Source organism: Crocuta crocuta, unplaced genomic scaffold, assembly GCF_008692635.1.
Source record: "Crocuta crocuta isolate KB4526 unplaced genomic scaffold, BGI_CrCroc_1.0 scaffold35, whole genome shotgun sequence".
In the NCBI taxonomy this organism is placed as follows: Eukaryota; Metazoa; Chordata; class Mammalia; order Carnivora; family Hyaenidae; genus Crocuta; species Crocuta crocuta.
The window spans coordinates 4,560,662-4,584,117 of NW_027530625.1; the positions used below are offsets into that span (position 1 = coordinate 4,560,662).

At 43.0% G+C, this 23,456-nt stretch overlaps 1 protein-coding gene across 3 annotated transcripts in view; it reads left to right on the forward strand.

Annotated features, from left to right (window-relative positions):
• Nucleotides 1-1,088: 1,088 nt before the first annotated feature.
• The window catches only part of STXBP1 (syntaxin binding protein 1), a 71,996-nt gene continuing 49,628 nt past the window's right edge, over nt 1,089-23,456 (forward strand). For all 3 annotated transcript variants that reach the window (XR_013336111.1, XM_077768265.1, XM_077768264.1), the window contains exon 1: nt 1,089-1,196. Coding sequence is in view for 2 of the 3 variants with exons in the window: in XM_077768265.1 (XP_077624391.1) it covers nt 1,160-1,196 (37 nt within the window). In the remaining variant the exon portion in view is untranslated. The remainder of the gene's footprint in view (nt 1,197-23,456) is intronic.

A 23,456-nucleotide genomic window follows, 5' to 3' on the forward strand; every position in this document is an offset into this window, starting at 1 on the left:
GGAGCCCCACCTTGGGTGTGGACATTACTTAAAAATGAAGTCTTAATGGGACGCCTGGGTGGCTAAGTTGGTGAAGTATCGACTCGCTCAGGTCATGATCTCAAGGGTCCATGGGCTTGAGCCGTGCATTGAGCTCTGCTGACAGCTCAGAGCCTGGAGCCTGCTTTCGAGTCTGTGTGTGTGTGTGTGTCTCTCTCTCTCTCTGCCCCTCCCCCACCCGCTCTCTGACTCTCAAAAAATAGGCATTTTAAAAAAAGAAGTCTTTTTATTTTTTTTATTTTTTTAAATATTTTTATTTATTTCTAGGAGAGAGAGAGAGACAGCGTGAGCAGGGGAGGGTCAGAGAGAGAGGGAGACACAGACTCTGAAATAGGCTCCAGGCTCTGAGCTGGCAGTCAGCACAAAGCCCGACGCGCGGCTCGAACCCACGAACCGCGAGATCATGACCTAAGTGAAAGTCGGACGCTTAACCTACTAAGCCACCCAGGCGCCCCAATAAGTCTTTTTAAAAAAGAAAGACAGACATTTCTAGCCTTTGAGGATAGGTCTGTCTTGTACACGGCTGCAGCTCCAATGCCCAGAATAGTAGCTTGCATGTAGTAGTGGGAGATCAGTAATTATTTGCTGATATTACACAGCCTGAGAGCAACTCTAGTGCTCAATTCTCTTAGCCTCAGGGTTTTTTTTCCCCCATCTGAAAATGGAGATTGAAAACAATGCTTAATTACTGTGAGGATTTAATGAGATGATGCAGTAAGGCGCTTAGTATAGAGCCTGACACGTAAAAGCTCAGTGAATGGTGGATATGTGGATATAGGTACCCAGAGAAAGATAATGTCGATAAACCTCCACTTACGTTGTGGTTAGGAGCCTCTGAGTTCCTAATGTGGGCAGGGGGGAAATGGAGGGTTCCCAGAAAGAGGAAAGACAAAACATAACGTCGTTTCAGGAAGACGGAGCCTGTCAGTAGACTGTGGCCAGGTGCGGAGGCGGCGCGGGAGACTTTAGGACCCTGAGCCCTAGGAGCGCGGGACTGGCGGGGTGCGCGCGGCGCGTGAGGTGAGGGGGAGGGCGCGGCTTTCGCNCGCTGACCCGGGGAGGCGCCGTGTCCGCGGGCGTCGCTTGAGGAGACTCGGAGCCGGAGGAGTCGCGCAGCACGATGGCCCCCATTGGCCTCAAAGCCGTGGTCGGAGAGAGTAAGTGGAGTCGGGGTCCGCCCGCAGGCGAGGGCTGCGGCTGCCCGGCAGGAGCGGGGCGCCGTACCTGCCCGCGGCGTCCGGCCTCCGCGCAGGCTGCTCACCCCTCCCGGCCGGGGGCTCCTGGCTGGGAGGGTCCCGNACCCCCATTTTTCTCCCCTTCACCCCATCCCCCCCACCCCATTCCTTCTTCCTCCCCCTTCACCCCGAGCACCCCATCCCTCCCCTTCGTGTCGCCTTTATCCCCTGCAGCCCGTCACCCTCCCCTCCTGCACCCATCACCCTCCCCTGCACCCCCGTTCTTCTTCACTCCCATCACCTTCCTCATCCCCCTTCCCCTCTCCCCTTCCTTCTTTATTCCCGAGCTCCCTGATTCCATTCCGTTTTCTGCCTCCGGTCCCTCTCTCTTTCCCACTCTGCTGGGTGAAGAGNTCTTAAATCACTCGGGGGAGGCGGAAAGCTTAGGCGTGCGGCGGGAGGAGCGGCCCTGCCCTGCTCAGCACCGCAGTCTGCAGTCTCTCCCTGTTGGCAGGACTCAGCCGTCGCTTGGCTGGACGTTTCGGGCAGTGCGAACCACGGTTGCAGGGAGGAAATGGTTGTTGATGGGTTTGGATGGAAGGCTCGGCGTAAATGGATTTTTAAAAATGGATGGTGGTGAGCGTCGGCTGCAGCGGAGTGAGGGGTGGTGGTGATAATATTTGGAAACGGCGTCCTCGGTGCCAAGCAAGATTGATGACTGGTGTAGGCAGATAGTGCCTCTTCAATATTTTGGCTATTTCTTTAATTAAAAAAAACAACAATGTGTCGGGATTTCTGTGGTTTTTGGAACCTTCTTTGGATTTAGAAAATTAAAGCTGGGCTTTTGTCTGCAGGAGAGGATAAGGAAGGAAATAGAAGAAAAGTGGAAATTACACTTTCCAGTGATTCTGTCATAGCGCTCTCTCGTCAAATATTGTCGGCGGTGTAGCGTTCCATTTGAGTGTCATAACTGCTTTTTCCTTCCCCGTGTTTTCTGTTGATATATAGGAAATGTTTCCACTTGGTTTACAACCTTACCTGACCTATTGCGCCAGAAGAAAATTGTCGTAAAAATTGATCCCCAAACGAGCAAGTTTTAAAAAGTGCCCACAATAACACCTGCCTTCCTCATGCAGTAAAGTCTCGGAATCATATAGCTTCTATTTCCTTAGGAGAATCACGGCGTTTAGGGCTGGAAGGAAACGTGAGGGATCCTCTAATGTCATTTTACCTGTGGGAAAGAAGTGGAGGCTCCTAGCAGTTAAATGACTTGCCAAAATCAGTGTTAATTAATTTTTAAAACCTCGTGTCCATTTACCTGTACCATTTGTAAAAAATAGCTCTCTTTGTTATTCTATACATACATACGATTTCCTTCCAGTAGCCATTTTAAAGGGTTTTGAAATACAGAATGTTACATTGCATGTTACATTCTTTCAAATGTTGTATTTGAATATTGTGCTTTTAAGACAGAACCCCTAAGTGTACTAGAAGTAAGTGTTTGCATCCTTTTTGCCAGGACCTTTGTTCATGCAGGTAGCTCCTTAGTACCCGCCCCTCCCCCTTTTTAGAAGCCAACATAAAGACTAAAAAAAAAAATCAATAATGCAATATGGCCAAGATTGCTTTACTGCAATAAAGCAAAGCCACTGCTTATGAAAATCAAATCAGCTTTACGTAAAATTGGTGAATGTGTGAACAGCATCTGCTCCTTTTCTTTTTTCTTTTTTTAAAATTAAAAAAAAGTGTTTATTTTTGAGAGAGTGCAAACGGGGGAGGGGAAGAGAGAGAGGGAGACACTGAATCTGAAGCCGACTCCAGGCTCCCAGCTGTCAGCACACAGCCTGACACGGGGCTTGAAATCATGAGCTGTGAGATCATGACTTGAGCCGAAATCAAGAGTCAGATGCTTAACTGACTGAACCACCCAGGTGCCCCTTGGTTAAATTTCTTGAGAGGTGCAAATAAGCCAGAAAATGGGAGAATTGATCTTAAGAGCCTATAGACAGTTTGTAATCCGACCCTACTTCTGTTTCCAGTTCTGCTCATATCTTTTTTTCTTTATTTTCTTTCTATAAAATGTACTTGTTTTCTGCTCTCTACAAACAGATTGTTAAGAGAAAGGAGAATTTCTTTTTTTGTGTGGCATTTATATCTACTTTGTGTTCATAAATAATGTTTCAACCATATAAATCCAAGTTGTCATCCAGGGTGGGCTTCCGTTCCCTAAAGTTTTGTCAGTGTGTTACAACGATGCAAGGCATTCACAATGTACTATTTGTCTTTCTTGTTTCCTCGCTATTTCTCCTCATGTGTGTTTGTAAGAATCACATTCCTCTGGGAAAGAATGCAGTTTCGATTTGTACATTAAGTACACACCTTTTTCACATGGGACCTTGATTCATAGGATGTGTCAGAAGTTGGAAGGACCCCTAGAAAGAAGCAGTCTTCATTCTTACACTTCTCTTTTTCCTACAGAAACTTTGGCTAGCATACAAATAACAAGTCTTTTTTGAGATATATTATACGCGTTGTATTTTTTCCAGCTTTAAAATCAAGGTATAATTTGCAGACAGTAAAATTTACCCTTTTGAGTGAGCAGTTCTTCACATTTCAGCCATTACCTATAGTCATGTAACCACCACCATACCCAAAATACAGAATAGTGTCATTACCCTCTCCCATTCCCTTGTGCTGCCCTTTCTAGTTGGCCTCTCCTTCCACAGCCAGCCTTGGGCAAACACTGAACTGTTTTCTGTCTCTGTAGTTTTGCCTTTTCCAGAATGTCACTTCAATGGAATCATACAGTACATTCCTTTTTGAATATGACCTTTTTAATGGCAGAGTCCTCATGTTGCGTGTTTCTGTAGGTTGTCCCTTCTCATTGCTGACTGCCGTTCTTTTGTGTGGATGCACCACGTGGTTTATCCCTTTGCCAGCTGAAGGAGGTCTTAGTAATTTGCACTTTGGACAATTGCAAATGCTTCTGTAAACATTCAGACACAGGTTTCTATGTGAACAGTTCACTTGGATATGTAAATACCCAGGAGCGGAATTGATGGGTCATATGATAAGTGTATATTTAACTTTATAAGAAGCTGTCAAATTGTTTTCCAAAGTAGCTATGCCATTTTACATTCCTACCAACATCCTTGTTAGTACACGGTCTCGTATGTTTGTAAAATTTTAGCCCTTCTGATAGGTATTGGTATCTCACGGCTTTGTTTTGTTTTAAGTTTATTTATTTTGAAAGAGAGCAAGAACGCGAGCGGGGGAAGGGCAGAGAGAGAGGGAGAGAGAGAATCCCAAGCAGGTTCTGCTCTGTTAGTAGAGAGCCCAGTGCGGAGCTTGATCTCACAAACGATGAGATCATGATCATGATCGAGAGTTGGACGCTTAACCAGCTGAGCCACCCACACACCCCATGGTATCACATGATTTTAATTTGCATTTTGCTAGTGATTGATGATGGTGAGAGGCATTTTTCCATGCTTATTGTCATCTCTATATTTTTGTTGAAATGCCCAAATTTTTTGCATATTTTTTATTGGCTTATTTTCTTATGATTGAGTTTTGAGAGGTCTTTATATATTCTGGGTGCAAGTCTGTTATCAGTTTTAGGATTTACAAATATTTTCACAGTTTATGTCTTGTCTTTTCATTCTATGAACAGTAGTTTTCAGAAAAGAAGTTCTGAATTTTGACCAAGCCCAGTTTATCAATTTCTTCTTTTACGGATTGTGCTTTCAGTATCCTATTGAAGATACCTTTGCCTACTCCAAGTTCACAAAGATTTTATGTGTTTTATATATTTTCTGTGTTTTCTTCTAGAAGCTTTATAGTTTCAGGCATTATATTTAGTCTTTGACCCATTTTGAGTTAATTTTTGTATACCCTGTGAGTTAGGTTTGTGTGTGTGTATGTGAATTTTTTGTGTGTAAATGTTCAGTTCTAGCCCCGTTTGGTGAAAAGACTGTCCTTTTTTCCATTTTTTTAAAATCCATTTTTCCATTGAATTATCTTTGTTCTTGGGGCGCCTGGGTGGCTTAGTCGGTTAAGTGTCCGACTTTCGCTTAGGTCATGATCTCGCGGTTCGTGGGTTCGAGCCCCGCGTCGGGCTCTGTGCTGACTGCCAGCTCAGAGCCTGGAGCCTGTTTCAGTCTGTGACTCCCTCTCTCTCTGACCCTCCCCTGCTCATGCTGTCTCTCTCTCTCCTAGAAATAAATAAAAATATTAAAAAAAAAAAAAAAGAATTATCTTTGTTCTTTGTTGAAAATCAGTTGGCCATACATGGGTGTGTCCATTTCTGGACTCCCAGTTCTGTTTCATTGATCTCTATGTGTACTTTCACTAACATCCACTCTGTCTCCATTACTGTAGCTTTAAAGTAAGATTGGAAACCAGGTAATGTGAGTTCTCCAACTTTTTTTCTTCTTTTTGATATTGTTTTGGTTCTTTTGGTTCATTTGCTTTTCCATATAAATTATAGAATTAGCTTATCTGTTTCTATTTGAAAAATCTTTCTGGGATTTTCATTGGAATTGTGTTGAATCTATAGATCAGTTTGGGAAAAATTAGCATTTTAAACAAATTTACTTTTAAAGTTTTAGTTTCTTAGCTATAGTGCAAATGTGAGAATCATAATTCCTGGCTTTACAAATAAGGAAGCAACCCTCTGATGAGAATTACATAAGTTTAATAAGGTTGCAGAATATAAAGTCAGTTTACAAAAATCTGTATAGAAATTGAAATTTTGAATAGTATCATTTACCGTTGAATGAAAAAAAAACCACATGAGATACTTAGATATAAATGTAATGGAATATATTTTGGATCTGTTTGCTGAAAGCTGTAAAACACTGATGAAAGAAACCAAAAAGACTTAAATAAATGGAGTTATATACCATATTCATGGAATAGACAAATTTATGTTACATTTATTTTACTCTTGTTTTAATTTTTTTTTAATATGTTATTTCAGTTTTCTTGGGTAGATACCTAGGAATAGAATTGCTAGGTTGGATGGTAACTCTAACTCTTTGAGGAATTGCCAAACTGTTTAAATTTATTTCTTTATTTTGAGAGAGACAGAGAGAGACAGAGAGTGAGCGTGCATGTGTGAGTGAGCGCAAGCAGGGGAGGGGCAGAGAGAGAGAGAGAATCCCAGGCAGGTTCCACACTGCCAGCACAGAGCCCGGTCATGATCTTAGGGTTCATGAGCCAAAATCAAGAGTTAGACACTTAACTGCTTAATGGACTGAACCACCCAGGTGCCCCTCCATTGTGGTTTTGATTTGCATTTCCCTGATGGCTAGTGATAAGCATTTTTTTTTCATGTGCTTATTGGCACATTTGTACATCTTTGAAAAGATCTACACAGATCCTTTGTCCATTACAAAAAAAGTTTTTTTAACGTTTATTTTTGACACACACAGAAAGAGCACAAGCAGGGGAAAGCAGAGAGAGAGGGAGACAGAATCTGAAGCAGGATCCAGGCTCTGAGCTCTCAGCACAGAGCCTGATAACGGGACTCCAATTCATGGACTACGAGATCATGATTTGAGCTGAATTCAGACTCTTAACTGACTGAGCCACCCAGGTGCCTGCTTTATCCATTTTTAAATTAGATTGTTATATCTGTAATCTACATATTATTTTCATTTGAAGTTATTATTTTTACTCTTTTAAATGTAAAAGATAAGTATGTACTTAAATCTTCAGTAGGTGATAAGGATGTACTTAAATCTGACCAGTTTACCTATTTCTGTAATCATCTACTTTCTATTTTTCTGTATACTTTTGATTAAAAACTGCTTTTTCTTGTAATGGTTGTGATTCTAGACAATTCATTTAAAATTTAAAGTTATTGGTGTGCTTGGGTGGCGCAGTTGGTGAAACATCTGACTCTTGGATCTCAGCTCAGGTCATGATCTCATGGTTTGTGAGTTTGAGCCCTGCGTCGGGCTCTGTGTTGGTAGCACAGAGTCTGATCCTCTCTCTCTCTCTCTCTCTCTCTCTCTCTCTCTCTCTCTCTGCGCCCCTCCCCTACTCTGTCTCTCTCTCAAAATCAATAAAATTTAAAAAATAAAATTTAAAAGTTATTGTTGCTGAGTGGTTCCATTATGTCTTTATTCCCAGTTTATTAATGGAAAGTGTCACATTTTTAACTTGTTTTCAATTTTTTAATTTATTTTGAGAGCGACAGAGACAGCACAAGTTGGGGAGGGGCAGAGAGAAAGGGAGAGAGAAAATCCCAAGCAGGCTCTGCAGTGGCAGTGCAGAGCCCAAAGTGGGACTTGAACCCACAGGGCTGTGAGATCATGACCTGAGCTGAAACCAAGAGTTGGGCACTTAATATGTCCCTAAAGGTGTCATATTTTTTTAAACTCAATTACTTACTTATTTATTGTATTTTATTTTTTGTAGTAACCATGCGTTACCAGTGAGGCAGCCGGGCCCCCAAACTCCTCACCTTTTTAAGCAGTCTAATGTTGTTGTCTTATACTTAGTCCAAAAATTAGTTTAGTTGTAGTTGTGATTAAAAAAAATTACAAACGAATGATACAGGACAGTATAAGCACTTGTAACAGGGAGGCCTGGCATAAACCAGGGGAGGTTAGAGAAAGCTTCCCTAAGGAAGTGATATTTGCACTACTTCCTTTTACTTCCAGTTTACTAGGAGTTTGTTTTTTAAATTAGTATGAACTACCTTTTCAGTTTCTTTTGAAATGATCATATAAGTTTTCTTATTTAATCTATTAATTAATCTAGGGCCACCCAGGTGGCTTAGTCGGCTAAGCGTCTGACTTCGGCTCAGGTCATGAACTCACGGTTCATGGGTTTAAGCCCCGCGTGTCGGGCTCTATGCTGACAGCTAGCTCAGAGCCTGGAGCCTGCTTTGGATTCTGTCTCCCTTTCTCTCTGACCCCTCCCTGCTCACACTGTCTCTATCTCTCTCTCAAAACTAAATAAAACATTTTAAAAATATATTAATATAATCTAATTCTAATATTGGATATCATTGCAATTCTGAAATAAACTTTATTATGTATTGTCCTTTTTCTGTATTGTTAAATTTGACTTATTTTTTATACATCTACAGTTACTAATATTGGAGCCTTCTGGCTCTTCTTTTAACATTTCAAATATATTCCCATCCCAAGGCTTTGTATTTTTTGTTCCCTATGTCTGAAATATGCTTGTTGTGTTAATTCCTTTAAGTCTCTGGTCAAATACCACCTTACCAGTGAGGTCTTCTTTTACAACTTTATATAAAATGGAAACTTTCCTGTTCCCTCCCTTACTATGGTGAACTGTCACTGCCTGACATTTTATACTTACCCATTTGTTTGTTTATCCCTGCTTTCACTAGCCAAATATAAGCTCTATGAGAGCATAGACTGTTTGGGTCACTGCTGTATCCCTAGCACCTAGGACAGCCCTGGTACATAGTAGGCACTCAACAAATATTTGGAATGAACAGTTAAACACCTTATTTTACATATGTGTATGTGTATTTTTTCTCGCTTTTAAATCTTTTTCAAATTTTTCTGTATCAAATTTCTCTTATTAAATGAAATGGGAAGTTTCCCATCTTGTCGTCTTGTTTCCAGATAGATGAAATAACCTAGGAATTCCCTTCCTTGAATGTCAGAAGTGATTTACCTATAAAACTTTGAATTTGTTCTTTGAAGGGAAAGGATAAATATTTGACAGCCTTTTGATATGTTTATTCAGGTTGTCTACTTCTTCAGTCAGTTTTGGCAATTTGTATTTTCTTACAAAACAGGGGGGCGCCTGGGTGGCTCAGTTGGTTAAGTGTCTGACTTCGGCTCAGGTCATGATCTCACTGTTTGTGAGTTCAAGCCCCGCGTCAAGTTCTGTGCTGACGGTACAGAGCTTGCTTGGTATTCTCCCGTTCCCGCTGCCCCTCTTCCACTTGTACTCTTTCTTTTTTTTTTTTTTAATATTTCTAGGAGAGAGAGAGACAGCGTGAGCAGGGGAGGGTCAGAGAGAGAGGGAGTCACAGACTGAAACAGGCTCCAGGCTCTGAGCTGGCAGTCAGCACAGAGCCCGACGCGGGGCTCGAACCCACGAACTTCGAGATCATGACCTAAGCGAAAGTCGGACGTTTAACCGACTAAGCCACCCAGGCGCCCCCCCCCCTTGTACTCTTTCTCAAAATAAACATTAAAAAAATTTAAAATAGACCTTTCAACCTAAAAAATTTTAATTTATTGACTTTAAATTAAATCAGTGTAATTTAGACAGTAGCTCCTGCATTAGTAATTATGATCCCCTTTCTCATTTTATCCTGTTTGTGTTATGATTTTCATGGAAATACAGGCTGGAGACTTGTCTATTTTAATTGTCTTTTTTTAAAAAAATCCTTTTTTCCCCTTCTGTGTCATGTGCATGTGTTCTATTCTAATTTCTTGAGTAAAATGGTTAATGTTTTTCCTCATAAATGTATCAAAGGATATGAATTTTCATCTGAGTACAGCTTTGACTTGCCGTTTATTTCTAAATATAACCCTCCTTTGTTTTGAACTAGATGTCATTCTTATGATGGGGTTGTAAACAGTTTAAATTTGGTCAGAATTTCCATAAGATATGGTTTGGGACTCAGGTAACATCCATGTGTTATCCATTAGACACAAGAAAGCATATATCTGCCACAGGATCCAAAAAAGACCTCCTGCATGTTCAGTGAAAGATTTTCCCCCTGGCTTTTTTTTTTTTTCTTGGCACACAGCATCTTAGATTAACAGGTGTTTGGCAGCTAATGAAGTATCTTCTTTTTTTAAGAATGTTTAATGTTTTATTTATTTCTGAGAGAGAGAGACACACACACACAGTGTGAGCAGGGGAGGGTCAGAGAGAGAGGGAGGTACAGAATTCAAAACAGGCTCCAGGCTCTGAGCTGGCTGTCAGCACGGAGCCCAGCGTGGGGCTGGGACCAACAAACTGTGAGATCATGACCTGAGCCGAAGTCAGACGTTTAACTGACTGAGCCACCCAGGCGCCCCTAATGAAGTATCTTTTATGTAGTGGAGTAGTCAGGCCAAATTTTATAGTCCTCATTGGCAACTCAACAGCCATAAAATTTGAACCCCAGTCCCATGGCTTGCCTGTATGAGAAGCCTTGGAGAATCCCAGCTTGATCTTTTTTTTTTTTTTTTAATGTTTATTTATGTTGAGAGAGAGAGAGAGAGCGCGCGCGAGCGTTCAAGTGGGGAGCAGCAGAGGGAGAGAATCCCAAGCAGCCTCCACGCTGTTAGCACAGAGCCCTACCTGGGGTTCGACCTCACAGACCATGAGATCATGACCTGAGCTGATATCAAGTCGGACATGTAACTGACCGAGCCACCCAGCTAGATTTTTTTGATTGCTTTGATCAATTTTTTTGATTGCTTCTGTGCAGGGCTGTTCTGAGCACTAAAGTTAGGGTGAGGTGTCCAAGACTTCACCTGAATTTTAACAAGTAGGAGTTTTACTTACCTTCTTCCCTCCACACATTTTTTTAATTAAAAAAAAAATTTTTTTTTTAATCAGCGAGAAGCAGTTTTGGGCAAGTGGAGAAAGTACTGGACCAGAAGTCAGAACTTCCAGCTAATAATTCCAGTTCTCACGTTTAGTGGCTAGGTGGCCTGGACATCATATTAAACTTATTTTTAAATTAGGAATGCTGTTCCCAGCAGCACAGAATTCTTTCAAAGCTCACATTAAATAATATACCAAAAAAATTGCTTGGAAGACAATACAGAGTTAACACTAAGGTATTATTATTACTTTACAGATATAATTACAGAGAATAGTTTACTGCTCAGGGTTAGTAAATAAATTATTAGAAGAGTCAAGGAAATGAATCACTATGCTTTTGATAGACACAGGATCTAATAATCGCTAGACAACAGCCAATAATCTATCCAGTCAGATGCCGTTTGAGAGAGTTTGCATTGGTTAAAACAAAGCAATTTGCTTCTGATGTACACTCATCTGATCTTAATCTGTGTCTCTGGGGCTATGAAGCAAGGATAACTACTGATGGCTCAAATTGTAAGCTCTCCCAGGGCAGATTTCCAGTATTTCTTTTCTTTTTTTAAAATTTTCCTGTTTCTTGTATCCCACTGATATTTCGCTTTATTTATTTATTTACATATTGATAAGTAAACCCTATACCCAGTGTGGGGCTCGAAATCATGACCGCAATATCAAGAATCGCATGCTCTACCAACTGAGCCAGCCAGGTGCCCCATGGTATTTCACTGTAAATGTATTATTTATTTGGCCTAAAAGCTGACCTTGTAGGAAGTGAATGAGATACTAAGTATTTATCACACTAGGAAAACCTGTTTCATTCTTGGGAATAATAAGAACAACAAAATTAGAGATGGAGGAAAGTAGAGAAAAACAAATTTTTAAAAAATTCCTGGAGCCTAGCTGTGAAGATACAGATTTAAATCAGTCTTTCCAGCAGTAATTCCTTGTTTGGAAGATTTCTGAGATGCCCAAGAAACCCTAACCATATATCCTGGCTTGTTTCCATTTCAGCGTGCCTCAGAGCATTCAAGGACCAAGTGTTTTCATTCATTCAAACCATATTTAGGTAATCTCCTATGTGCCACAGGCTGTGCTAAGGGCGGAAGATATAATGGTGTACAAGTAGGTCTGGTCCTAGTGGGATTCAAACAGGCAATCGGGATAAGTGCCCTGGAGCGCAGGGCAGAGCCCGCGACAAGCCCTGGGGAGTGAGGCATCTGAGGGAGACCTGGAGGATGAGGAGGTAGCCAGGAGGAGAGTGGTGGTGCGGCCTGAGGGAGAGTAAGTCAAATAGATGAATGTCTCAGCTTGGCAAGAGATTGAGAAAGAAGGGTTTTAACATGGCTGGAGCTGGGGGTGGGGGCAGTGAGCAGAGAGAAGTTGGAGAGGTGCTTGGGGCCTTCTTATCCTTGTGAAGGACTGTTATTTTTATTCCAGGAGCCTGTGGGACACCACTGACGTTTTTAAGTCAGGGGGAGACTTGGTTAGGATTTAGTTTAGAAAGATCTCCATTTGCTGCATGGAGGGCGGTGGGAGGGAGGGAGGCCGAGGGCAGAGGATTCCATTAGGAAGCTATCGTGGTGGCTCAGCTGGAAACAGTGGACCGAGCATGGTTTGCTGTGCCAGGGATGGAGAAGTAGCAGTGGGTGGAGCGAAGAAGGTCAACGTGAAGAAGTCTGTGGAGGGAGAAGCGTCGGGTCATGGTGATTGCTAGGATGTGCAGGACGAGGAAAAGGAGCTGGGAGAGATTCTGTTTTCTGGCTTGGGCAGCCAGTTGGAAGGTTGTACCATATGAAAAGAGGAAAAGCAAGTGTGTGCCAGGGAAAGTGTGCTTTTACAGGCATTGCTTTTCAGGTGCCTGTGGACTATGAAAGGGGAGATGGCCAGTGGGTAGTGGGCAGACATGCCCAGAAGGTCTGGGCTGGACACTTTGATTGGCGTTATCAGGTGACTAAAGCTGGTGGATCGGGTCAGATCAGGTCACAGAGGAGAGGATGTAGGAGAGAAGAGGGCCTGGGTTCCCCCAAGGGACACTGACATTACAGATGGACATGGGAAGAGCAGCCAGCAGGCTTGAGAGTCAGAGATGAGAAGGTGAATCTAGTAGACCAGTGTCTGTGATTTTGTCACTCATAGACCGCGTCCTCAAACAGTCTGAAAGCAGGCTTGAGCCGGCAACCAGGAGTCTTCATTTAGGAGTGAGTCTTTCTCTCCAGGCTGGGAGGCCTGGCACCTGGATGCTTTCCCAAAGTTTTTCTCTCCGTGTCTTAAAGTCAGTCTGTCTGTATGAACTTTATTGTTCAGGATTGTTTTGAGGAGGAAATGAGGGTATGGTTATAGCCAGTCAAAATGCAAAGCTCTGAGGATTTGGGATTTAGGCCACGTCAAGGTGGCATCAAAGTGTAGAATCTGGGCTCTGGGAACAATCTTAGAGGCACCTAGTCCAGATTCCCACCAGACTTCCAGAGCAGGAAGCCAGATTGTAGTAGTCTGTTGGATGAAAGATGGTGGCAGATTTTTTTCCCCTTCTCTGTAGCTACTGGGGACAGACAGTATTATTTTCATGTCTGTGCCAGCGTAGATTTTCACAGTGACAGGTATAAGCCACTAACAGTGTTACAAAAGGAAGGAGGAAAGGCTTAGATGTTGCTCACGAACTTTCCAGTTGATTCTAATCCAGTCACAGATGATCCTCATGAACTTCCTTTAATGGCAGTAGGAACAAAGCTGCTTCTCTTTGGCAGCTGAGGGGGAAAAGGAAGATCTTTTAAGCTTAGATGGTTTTCGGAGTCCCCATCACTGAGAGTGACGGGGTAAAGCAGACCTTGGTGACTCACTTCTCTCACAGCTCCTTTCCCCATCTTCTCGAGCACTGGTGTAGCCAGGAGAGGAAGGAGAGAAGCCACTCGCTGGTCTCCAGACACATCAATATTGTTGGTACTAGTTGCTAGGGACTTGAGAAAATAAAACCTTGCAGTTGAGCAGGAATCTCCCTCTGCTCTAGGCTTTCCGCAAGAGGCTACTGTGAGGCAGACCCCTTAAAAATTACTCAGCCTACAGACATAATCATGTTTGTGGTAAAAGTGCTTCAGGATTTGAAGATGAGGCAGTCATGTGGCTACTGAAGTTTCCAGTTTGCTTTCCCTCCGATAATCCTAGGGTGGGTTACCTTGAACTTTACTGTTTTGGTTGTCTGCTGGGGTGTCTCTCCTTCTGTGTTCCCCCACCCCTATTTATCCCTTAAGGAACTTTGAAATTCAAGTTAGAGAAATAACTTTTTCCAGACTTTAACTGAGACTGACAGATCCGGTCAGTTTCTCATACAGTGGTAATACCCATTCTTTCCCTGTCTCCAGTCTCTTATTAAAAATATTCAACAGGGGTGCCTGGGTGGTTCAGTTGGTTAAGCGTCAGACTTTCCGAATTGGGCTCAGGTCACGATCTCATGGTTGGTGAGTTCAAGCTCCACATCGGGCTCTCTGCTGTCAGCACACAGCCTGCTTTGGGTCCTCTGTCTGCCTCTCTCTCTGCCCCTCCCCTGCTTGTTCTCTCTCTCTCATAAATAAACTTTAAAAAAGTCCAAAATGCTGAAAAGTTGAAAGAATAATATAAATTGCCTGCTTACCTTCTGCCAAGATTTAACAGTTGTTAACCTCACGCTTTCTTTATTTTTATCTCCTTTTTTACTGAAGGGTTAGGGGTTAGACATTGCAGAAGAAAAAAATAGTGAACTTGGAGACAGCATTAGAAACTGTCCAAAGTGAAATAGGAAAAAGACTGAGGAGAAAAACCCAAAAACATCAGTAAGCCATGGGGCAACTTCAAGGAGTCCAGTATATAGTCCGCAAAAGAGAGAAGAATGCAGGGGAGAGAAGAAAGGGGCAGGGTATTTGGAACTATTTCCAAATTTGATGAAAACTATAAACTCTCAGATCCAAGAAGTTCACTGAACCCCAAGCATAAGCAATATGAGGAACTCTACACCAAGACGCATTATAGCCAATTGCTTAAAAGCAGTTATAAAAAAGAAAAACTTTTAATGTTTTACTTATTTTTGAGAGAGAGAGGTGAGCAGGGGAGGGGCAGAGAGAGAGAGACAGAGGATCCGAAGCAGGCTCTGCGCTGACAGCAGCGAACCCATGTGAGGCTCAAACGAACGGTGAGATCATGACCTCAGCCGAAGTCGGACGCTCAACCCACTGAGCCACCCAGGCACCCCCCAATTTTAATTAACCAAGGAGAAAAGACACACTATATACAGAGCAGAGATAAAGATGGTGCAGATTTCTTGCCAGGAACAATGTAAGCTAAAAGGCAGTAGAGCAGTAACTTTGAAGGACTGAGAGATATAAAATATTAACCTAGAATGCTATACTCCAGAGAATATGCTGTACCCTTCAGTAACGAGGCAAAATAAACACTTTCAGATATTTAAAAAAAAAAAGTTGAAAGAATTCATCACCAGCACCCCGGCCCTACATGAAACGATACCCCAGGGAACCTGCCTCTCCACGACGGAATGAAGGGCACCGGGCACCATGACTGTGTGGGTGAATATAAAACCCCATTAGGCTGAGACTGGTCATCTTCCCTTTGGTGCATCACAGTTACTCTGGACCTCTGTTCACCGCCCCCCTGGGATTTTTTTCACCTCTCTTGTTTTTAACAGTCTGTACACATGGTCATTTAGTCCTCTGTTTTCAGTAGTAGACTCACTCTGAGCCTGCCTGAGGCTTCCCAGTCCGGGGACTCTGCAGACTCTACACTGTCCAGAGAGGAAACTTTCATTGTTCTGCCATGTTGGGAGACAGATAATCACCCAGTGATGGGAAGTGGTAGAAGGGACCTAGGGTATAGCTGTTTCCCAAGTACCTTTCTACCAACATGCCTTATACTGGCCCCCACCCCCGTTCTTTTGCATGTTAGAGGTACTGGTGCTTCCAGTTCCTCAAACTATTGAGGCTTCTTTTTTTAACATTCAGTTGGTTTTCAGTGTTTCCTACTTCTGGTTTAGGATTCCACTTGAGATGAACTCAGCTTTCCTAGACCTGCTATGTCACTTACCCCACTTCTGCTGTAGAAAATAAGACTACAGGGGCACCTGGCTGGCTCAGTCAGTGGACCATATAACTCTTGATCTTGAGGTTGTAAGATTGAGCCCTACATTGGGTATGGAGATTACTTTAAAAATATCTTTAAAAAAATTTTTTTAATGTTTATTTTTGAGAGAGGTTGTGTGAGGACATGGGGGAGGGGCTGAGAGAGAGGGAGACACAGAATCTGAAGCAGGCTCCAGGCTCTGAACTGTCAGCGCAGAGCCCTGAGTGGGGCTCAAACCCACGAACCACGAGATCATGACCTGAGCCGAAGTCAGATGCCTAACCGATTGAGCCACCCAGGCACCCCCCAAAAAATAAAATCATAAAAAGAAAAAGGAAAGAAGGCCACAGACTCAGAATTTAAAAATAAGACTGTCAAGGGTGACTGGGTGGCTCAGTTGGTTAAGCATCCAACTCTTGGTTTGGGATCAGTTCATGATCTTGCGGTTCGTGGGTTTGAGCCTCATGTCATGTCAGGCTCTGGGAGTTCTCTCTCCTTTCTCTGCCCCTCACCTGCTTGTGCTCTCTCTCTCAAAATAAATAAATAAACTTTAAAAAATAAATAAAAATAAGACTTCATCATATATAAGAACTGCATTCTAGGAAGGAAGGAGGGGAGTGGCCAGCAACCAAAAGCTGGGGACCTCCACACCCTAGTTAACATAGCAAAATGACTGGCTCTTTTGGGCACTTTATTTTTTCCCCCCTTTCTTGCCGAGAGAATGGAAACAGTCTGCTAGAGTCCTAGGGCTAACTGGGCAGCAAACAAATCCTGACTAAACAGACAGGTGAAAAAAAAAATTGGGGACACACCAAATCCAAAAATTTCATTCTGAATTTCATTAGCTCACTCTGAAGCAGGAAATCAAGTTAACCCTAAGGTCATTTCTTCTGATACTGTGTATTCGGACCTCAACATACTTCTTCAGTGGAGTGATCGTTGGCATGGAGCTACGTTACACAATATGGGGAGACAACTTTCCCTGGTCAGTTCTCCACCACCCACCCTTCCCTAAGTGAAGGCTGGGCAAAGACCACCATCCCAGAATACACCCCAGTCATGTTCTGAGGGCGATATTCAAATAATACCTCAGTAAACGGGGAGCAGGTGAAGAGAGCCCACCTGTACCCTTTTACATAAGCAGACTGCCGGAGAGAATTGCCCTTGTCTAGGTGATTTAAGCAGAAAAGCGGGGGGAGAAAACTATATAGGAGAGAAACTTTGATAAGGAAAAATGAGAGAAATATGGCTCGTAGACTCAGGTAAATAATTTATTCTGGAAGAAGACTCATACAGAGAAAACAGTTCAAATCACTGGCAGGAAAATGATGAACCAAGAGCTCAGATGTAAGGTGCTGTGAAATAACCGAGCAAAGCAGGAAATGGGCTAGTCAGGCCAAGGAAGTGGAAAACAATGGTAGCGCTCCAGAACTAACAGACCAATTCTCGGATGTAAGCAAGCAGCATCTTTCCTACGGGGTATGAAAGACCGACTTTCTACAGGATATGAAGACTTATGTGAAATACAGTCTGCGTATTCAGTGAAAGTGTAAACTCTGCTGTTTCTTTTGGATTTTCAGTGTTTCTTCTGGGAGCTCCACCTTCTTCCTGTGCTTGATCCTGGGCCCAGCCCCCTGGAGGATGTTTCCTTTTCCTGGTGCATAATTGTAACCAGTTCTGTGGAGTTGGGAACAGGAAGCAGCCCTCCTGGAATTAGACTTTTTTATATGTTGGGGGCTGGGAGTGGTGGTGCAGGGAGGTTTCCTCCTTCTGGAAGCTTCCCTGAGGCTTTTTGTCTTATGTCAGTTTGACCCCTGGACAGTAGCTGTACTGGTGGCTCCAGGAGGGGCTGAGTTTATGGTCTTGCCATGCTTATGTGAAACTAAACATTTTTTATTTTTATTATTAGCTTTTTTTTTTAAGTTTACTTTTTTGAGAGAGAGCAAGTGGAGGAGGGGCAGAAAGAGAGAATCCCAAGCAGGCTCTGGACTGTCAGCAGAGAGCCCGACTTGGGGCTCGAACCCACAAACCATTAGATCATGACCTAAGCTGAAACCAAGAATTGGATTCTTAACCAACTGAGCCACCCAGGTGCCCCGAGACTAGACATCTCTTTTTTTTTTTTTTAACTTTTTTATAGTTTTTGTTTATTTTTGAGACAGAGACAGAGCCAGAGCAGGGGAGGGGCAGAGAGAGAGGGGGAGACACAGAATCCGAAACAGGCTACAGGCTCTGAGCTGCCAGCACAGAACCCGATGCGGGCCTCGAACCCATGAACCATGAGGTCATGACCTGAGCCAAAGTTGGACACTTAACCGACTGAGCCACCCAGGCGCCCCAAGACATCTCAGAACTTAATATCTCAAAACTGAAGACCCGAAGCAGGTTAAAGCTTAGAACAATACAGGGGCACCTGGGTGGCTTAGTCGGTTAAGTGTCCGACTTTCGCTTGGGTCATGATCTCGCGGTTCGTGGGTTCGAGCCCCGCGTCGGGCTCTGTGCTGACTGCCAGCTCAGAGCCTGGAGCCTGTTTCAGTCTGTGACTCCCTCTGTCTCTGACCCTCCCCTGCTCAGGCTGTCTCTCTCTCTCCTAGAAATAAATAAAACATTAAAAAATTTTTTTTAAAATAAAAAGCTTAGAACAATACAGACTGGGCTGGTGAGAGTCTTGGACTTGAAGATAAGATGATTCCTACCATCACTGTCATAGACAAGTCTCTTATATCTGGTGGGCTCAGTTTCTTTATAAAAATGGACTAGATCAGGATTTCTCAACCTCAGCATTTTTGTTTTTTTACTTTATTTAAAAATTTTTTAAATGTTTTTATTTATTTCTGAGAGAGAGAGTGAGAGCAGGGGAGGGGCAGAGAGAGAGGGAGACAGAATCTGAAGCCGGCTCCAGGCTCTGAGCTAGCTGTCAGCACAGAGCTCGACGCGGGGCTTGAACCCATGAACCTTGAGATCATGACCTGAGCTGAAGTTGGATGCTTCACCGACTGAACAACCCAGGCCCTTGTTTTTTTTTTACTTAAAAAAAGAAAAATGCTTATTTTTGAGAGAGAGTGAGAATGAGTGTGCCAGTGGAGGGGCAGAGGGAGACAGAGGATCCGAAGCAGTCTCTGCACTGTCAGTGTGGAGACCAATGCAGGGCTCAAAGTGATAAACCATGAGATCATGACCCTGAGCTGAAGCCAGACACTTAACCGACTGAGCCACCCAGGCGCCCCACCCTCAGCACTATTGACGTTTGAGGCTGTGTGAGCCTGTGCATTGGAGGATGTTTGCAGCATTCCTGGCCTCTCCCTACTGAATGCCCAGAGCACCCTCCAGTCATGACAGTCAAAAATGTCTCCAGACATGGCTGAAAGGCCCCTGGGGGCACAGTCACTCCCCATTAAGAACCACTAGACTAGATGATCTTTTGTCTGCTCTGGGTTTCTGGGATTCTATGAAATATTCCATTCTTCCCCATCTTTAGAAGTATGTTTTCTCCAATCCTTAGTCCTTAGTGGGAGGGGAACTCCCATTTAAGTCAAGAAATGTCACTTGGAGCCTTTAGATTCTGCTCCTATGAACTTAAGATACTGGCCCCATCTTGGGTTCTTGCCAAGATCAAGCTAGATACCTGTTCTAGGTCCTTGCAGTTCAAGGAGTAATTACTGCAGACATCATAGTCTGTACTAGGCAGAGGACAGGCTGGCCGACTGACTGAGAAGTTAGCAGATGAGATCTGCTGCTGCTCATGATATATATGTATGTATGTGGGCAGTGTGTTTTTTTCCTTCCTTCCTTTCTTTCTTTCTCGCTCTCTCCCCTCCCTTCCTTCCTTTTTTTCTTTCAGCAAATATAAAACACTTCCCAAATAACTGCATGATAGTATCACTATCTTTTTTTTTTTAAGTTTATTTATTTATTTTGAGAGAGAGAGAGACCCTTGAGGAGGGGAGAGTCAGAAAGAAGGAGAGAGAGAGTTCCAAACAGGATCTACACTGTCAGCAAGGAGCCAGACGTGTGGCTCGAACCCATGAACCATGAGATCATGGCATGAGCCAAAACCAGGAGTCAGAGGCTTAACTGACTGAGCCACCCATGTACCCAGATAATATCATTATCTTGTATAAGAATGGCCCTCATTCCTGAGTCCTTTTAAAAATGTCTTATTTGGGGCGCCTGGGTGGCTCAGTCAGTTAAGCGGCCGACTTCAGCTCAGGTCATGATCTCATGGTTCGTGGGTTCCAGCCCCGCGTCGGGCTCTGTGCTGACAGCTAGCTCAGAGCCTGGAGCCTGTTTCAGATTCTGTGTCTCCTTGTCTCTCTGACCCTCCCCTGCTCACACGGTCTGTCTCTCTCTCTCTCTCTCTCAGAAATAAATAAAACATTAAAAAAAATTTTTTTAGTGTCTTATTCACTGTGCTTATTCACTTATTCATAGTGCTGTCTGTCCTAGAATATTAATCTCCATTTCACTACTTCGTGTCTTTGGTCTTTTTGTTTCAAAACATTAGATATAACTAAATAGTGTTTACCATGAGCTATTGATTTTAAGAAGATATAAATTGTTTTGGTTTCCTTTTTTTTTTAGAGAACCAGAGTGACAGCATGAGTGGGGGAAGAGGGTGAGGGACAGGGAGAGAATCTTAAGCAGGCTCCATGGTCAGCACAGAGCCTGATGTGGGGCTTGATCTCATGACCTTGGGATCATGACCTGAGTCTGAATCAAGAGTCAGACACTCAACTGACTGAGCACTGAGCATCCAGGCACCCCTTGGTTTCCTTTTTTTTTTTTTTTTAATGTTTTTATTTATTTTTGAGAGAGAGAACAAGGGCAAGGAGAAGTAGAGAGAGAGGGAGACACAGATCTGAAGTGGGCTCTATGCTGAGAGTGGAGAGCCCCATGTGGGGCGCAAACCCATGAACCGTGAGATCATGAACTGAGCCAAAGTCAGACATCCAGTCGACTGAGCCACCCAGGCTCCCCTTTGGTTTCCATTTTTAATTGATTTTTCTACTTGTGTGTCTTTGGTAACCTCACAGCTCCTTTAATTCAGGGGATATTATGTTGAAAGCAGCCTTAGAAAGAAGAAAATAGCTTCTTCGGAGCTGAGATGAGGTGACTGCATCCAGAGTGCATCTAGGAACTCCTGTTTCTAATCCCGTTCTGTCCTCATTTGAGATTTCCTTTCTGCTACTCAAAATTCCAAGATCGGGGCACCTGGGTAGTGTCCCACTTTGGCTCAGGTCATGATCTCATGGTTCGTGGGTTCGAGACCCACACCGGGCTCTGTGCTGACAGCTAGCTCAGAGCCTGGAGCCTGTTTCAGATTCTGTGTCTCCCTCTCCCCCTCTCAGACCCTCCCCTGCTCACACTCTCTCTCTCTCTCTCTCTCTCAGAAATAAATAAAACATTTAAAAAAATTAAAAAGAAAAACAAAATTCCAAGATCTGTGAGGCTTTGCTTTAGAGACTTTCTAGCTCCTTGACCTTTGGGCTCTAAACCTTAGGAAGCAGAGTGGGGAAAATAAAATAGAAAATGAAAATCCCCTGTGAAAGAGATAGTGAATAGTTCTTTCTGTAACTCCATCTGGCATCTTTATGGGCTGAGGTTAGGATTTGGTTTCTCGGACATCAGGCATTTATTTATTATCATGCTCTCCTCTCAGAGTTGGCAGCCGCCCAAGTGTTAGATGTCATAACATTGGACATTTGAGTCTTATGCAATCAGTGGGTGTGTTCACCAGTCTCTGAATGTTCTAAAGCTTGTGACCACTCCAACAATGGGGCCTTCCCTTCCCTCCCACTCCTCAGCACCCAAAAAGCAAATCTAAACAGGAACATTCCCAGGGTAAGTAGTTATAATTGAACAGCAGTTACAGGGAGCGTGGTACCTCGTTCTTGCCCAGTAGCTGACAGTCTGTGGTCTCTATTTTGGTCTCACAGTTTCACAAAGTACAATTTACATGCGGAATTATAGTAAATTATAATTTTAGGTAACTGATGGTTCTTATAGGGGTGAGCCAGGGTAGCTGTCTTCAGATGAGGACACTATAGAACAATTCCATATTAAACAAAATGGTGTTTGTTTTTTGAGTTTGAAATTTTTACCTAAAATTCTCTGATGACTTTTTTATAAAACAGCTTTCTTGAGATGTTATTCACATACCATACCATTCACCCATTTAAGTTTTTGTTTAATGTATGTATGCATGTATTTATTTATTTTTTTTTTTGAGAGACAGAATATGAACAGGGAAGGGGTAAGGGAGGGGAGCCAATCTGAAGCAGGCTCCAAGCTCTGAGCTGTCAGCACAGATCCCAGCATGGGGCTCAAACCCGTGAACCTCGAGATCATGACCTGAGCAGAGGTCATATGCTTAAGCAACTGAGCTACCCAGGTGCCCTGCCATTCACCCATTTAAAGTGTGCATTTCTGTGGCTTTTAGGATATTCACAGAATTGTGCATCCATAATCACAGTCAAATTTAGGACACTTGCATTGCCCCCAAAACAAGCTCCATTACTCCTTCGACATCACCCCCACCTCCTCCATCCCCCTGCCCTAGGGAAAATATTGAGCTACTTTCTAATGGAATTCAGATGATTTGTGGCCCTTTGTGACTGGCTTCTTTGACTTAATGTGTTTTAAAGATTCATCCATGTTGTAGCATGTATCAGTATTTCATTCCTTTGTATGGCTGAATATTCCGTTGTCTGGATATACCACATTTATTTATCCATTCATTGGGTGGTGGCCATTTGAGTTGCTTCCACTTTTTTGGCTATCATGAATAATGCTGCTATGAGCATTCATGTGTACGTTCTTGTGTAAACCTGTTTTCATTCATCTTGGGTATATTCCTGGGAGTGGAATTGCTGGATCATATGGAAATTCTACATTTAGTGGTTTGAGGAACCACCAGACTGTTTTCCAAAGCGGCTATGCCATTTTACACTCCCATCAGCAGTGCAGGAGGGTTCTGCTGACTTATTTTATGCTCCAGGTGTACTGTCTTGTTTCCCCAAATGGACTATAAGTTCCTTGAGGTCAAGAATTGATTTATACTTAAATATATATAATCTCCAAAGAGTGTATGTGTGTGTGTGTGTGTGTGTGTGTGTGTGTGTGTGTGTGTATTTAAGGCTTCCTGTGGTTCTGTGCATTTTGTTTGCGGGTGCTAGACACTTCACTTCTCTTGGCCTCAGTTTTCTTCTTTGTAAAATGGGAGTGATTATAATACTTAATCCCAGAGGGGCAGAGTGAGCATTAAATGAAATGATGCATGGACAATGTATTCCATATAGCAACTCTTGAAAAAAATGTTAGCTACTACTACCATTGTGGGCATTGTTAAAAATTGAGACTGAATTATTGATTGAGGTTTTGTTTAATAAGAGCTTTTAAAGGTATTTTGGCTAGGTTGTGATGTCTCCAGCACTGGTTAGAAATTAACTTATAGAGGAATGCTAGAATGGTAGAAACTTTGGATTTGAGCTTTTGTATCTGTACATTCACATAATACACTCCTCGCTGCATTTGAGTGAGTAGAGTTAGGGAAGAGCATTTCTAGGTCTTTCTGGCTTGCAAACCTGGGACTAGCCAGAA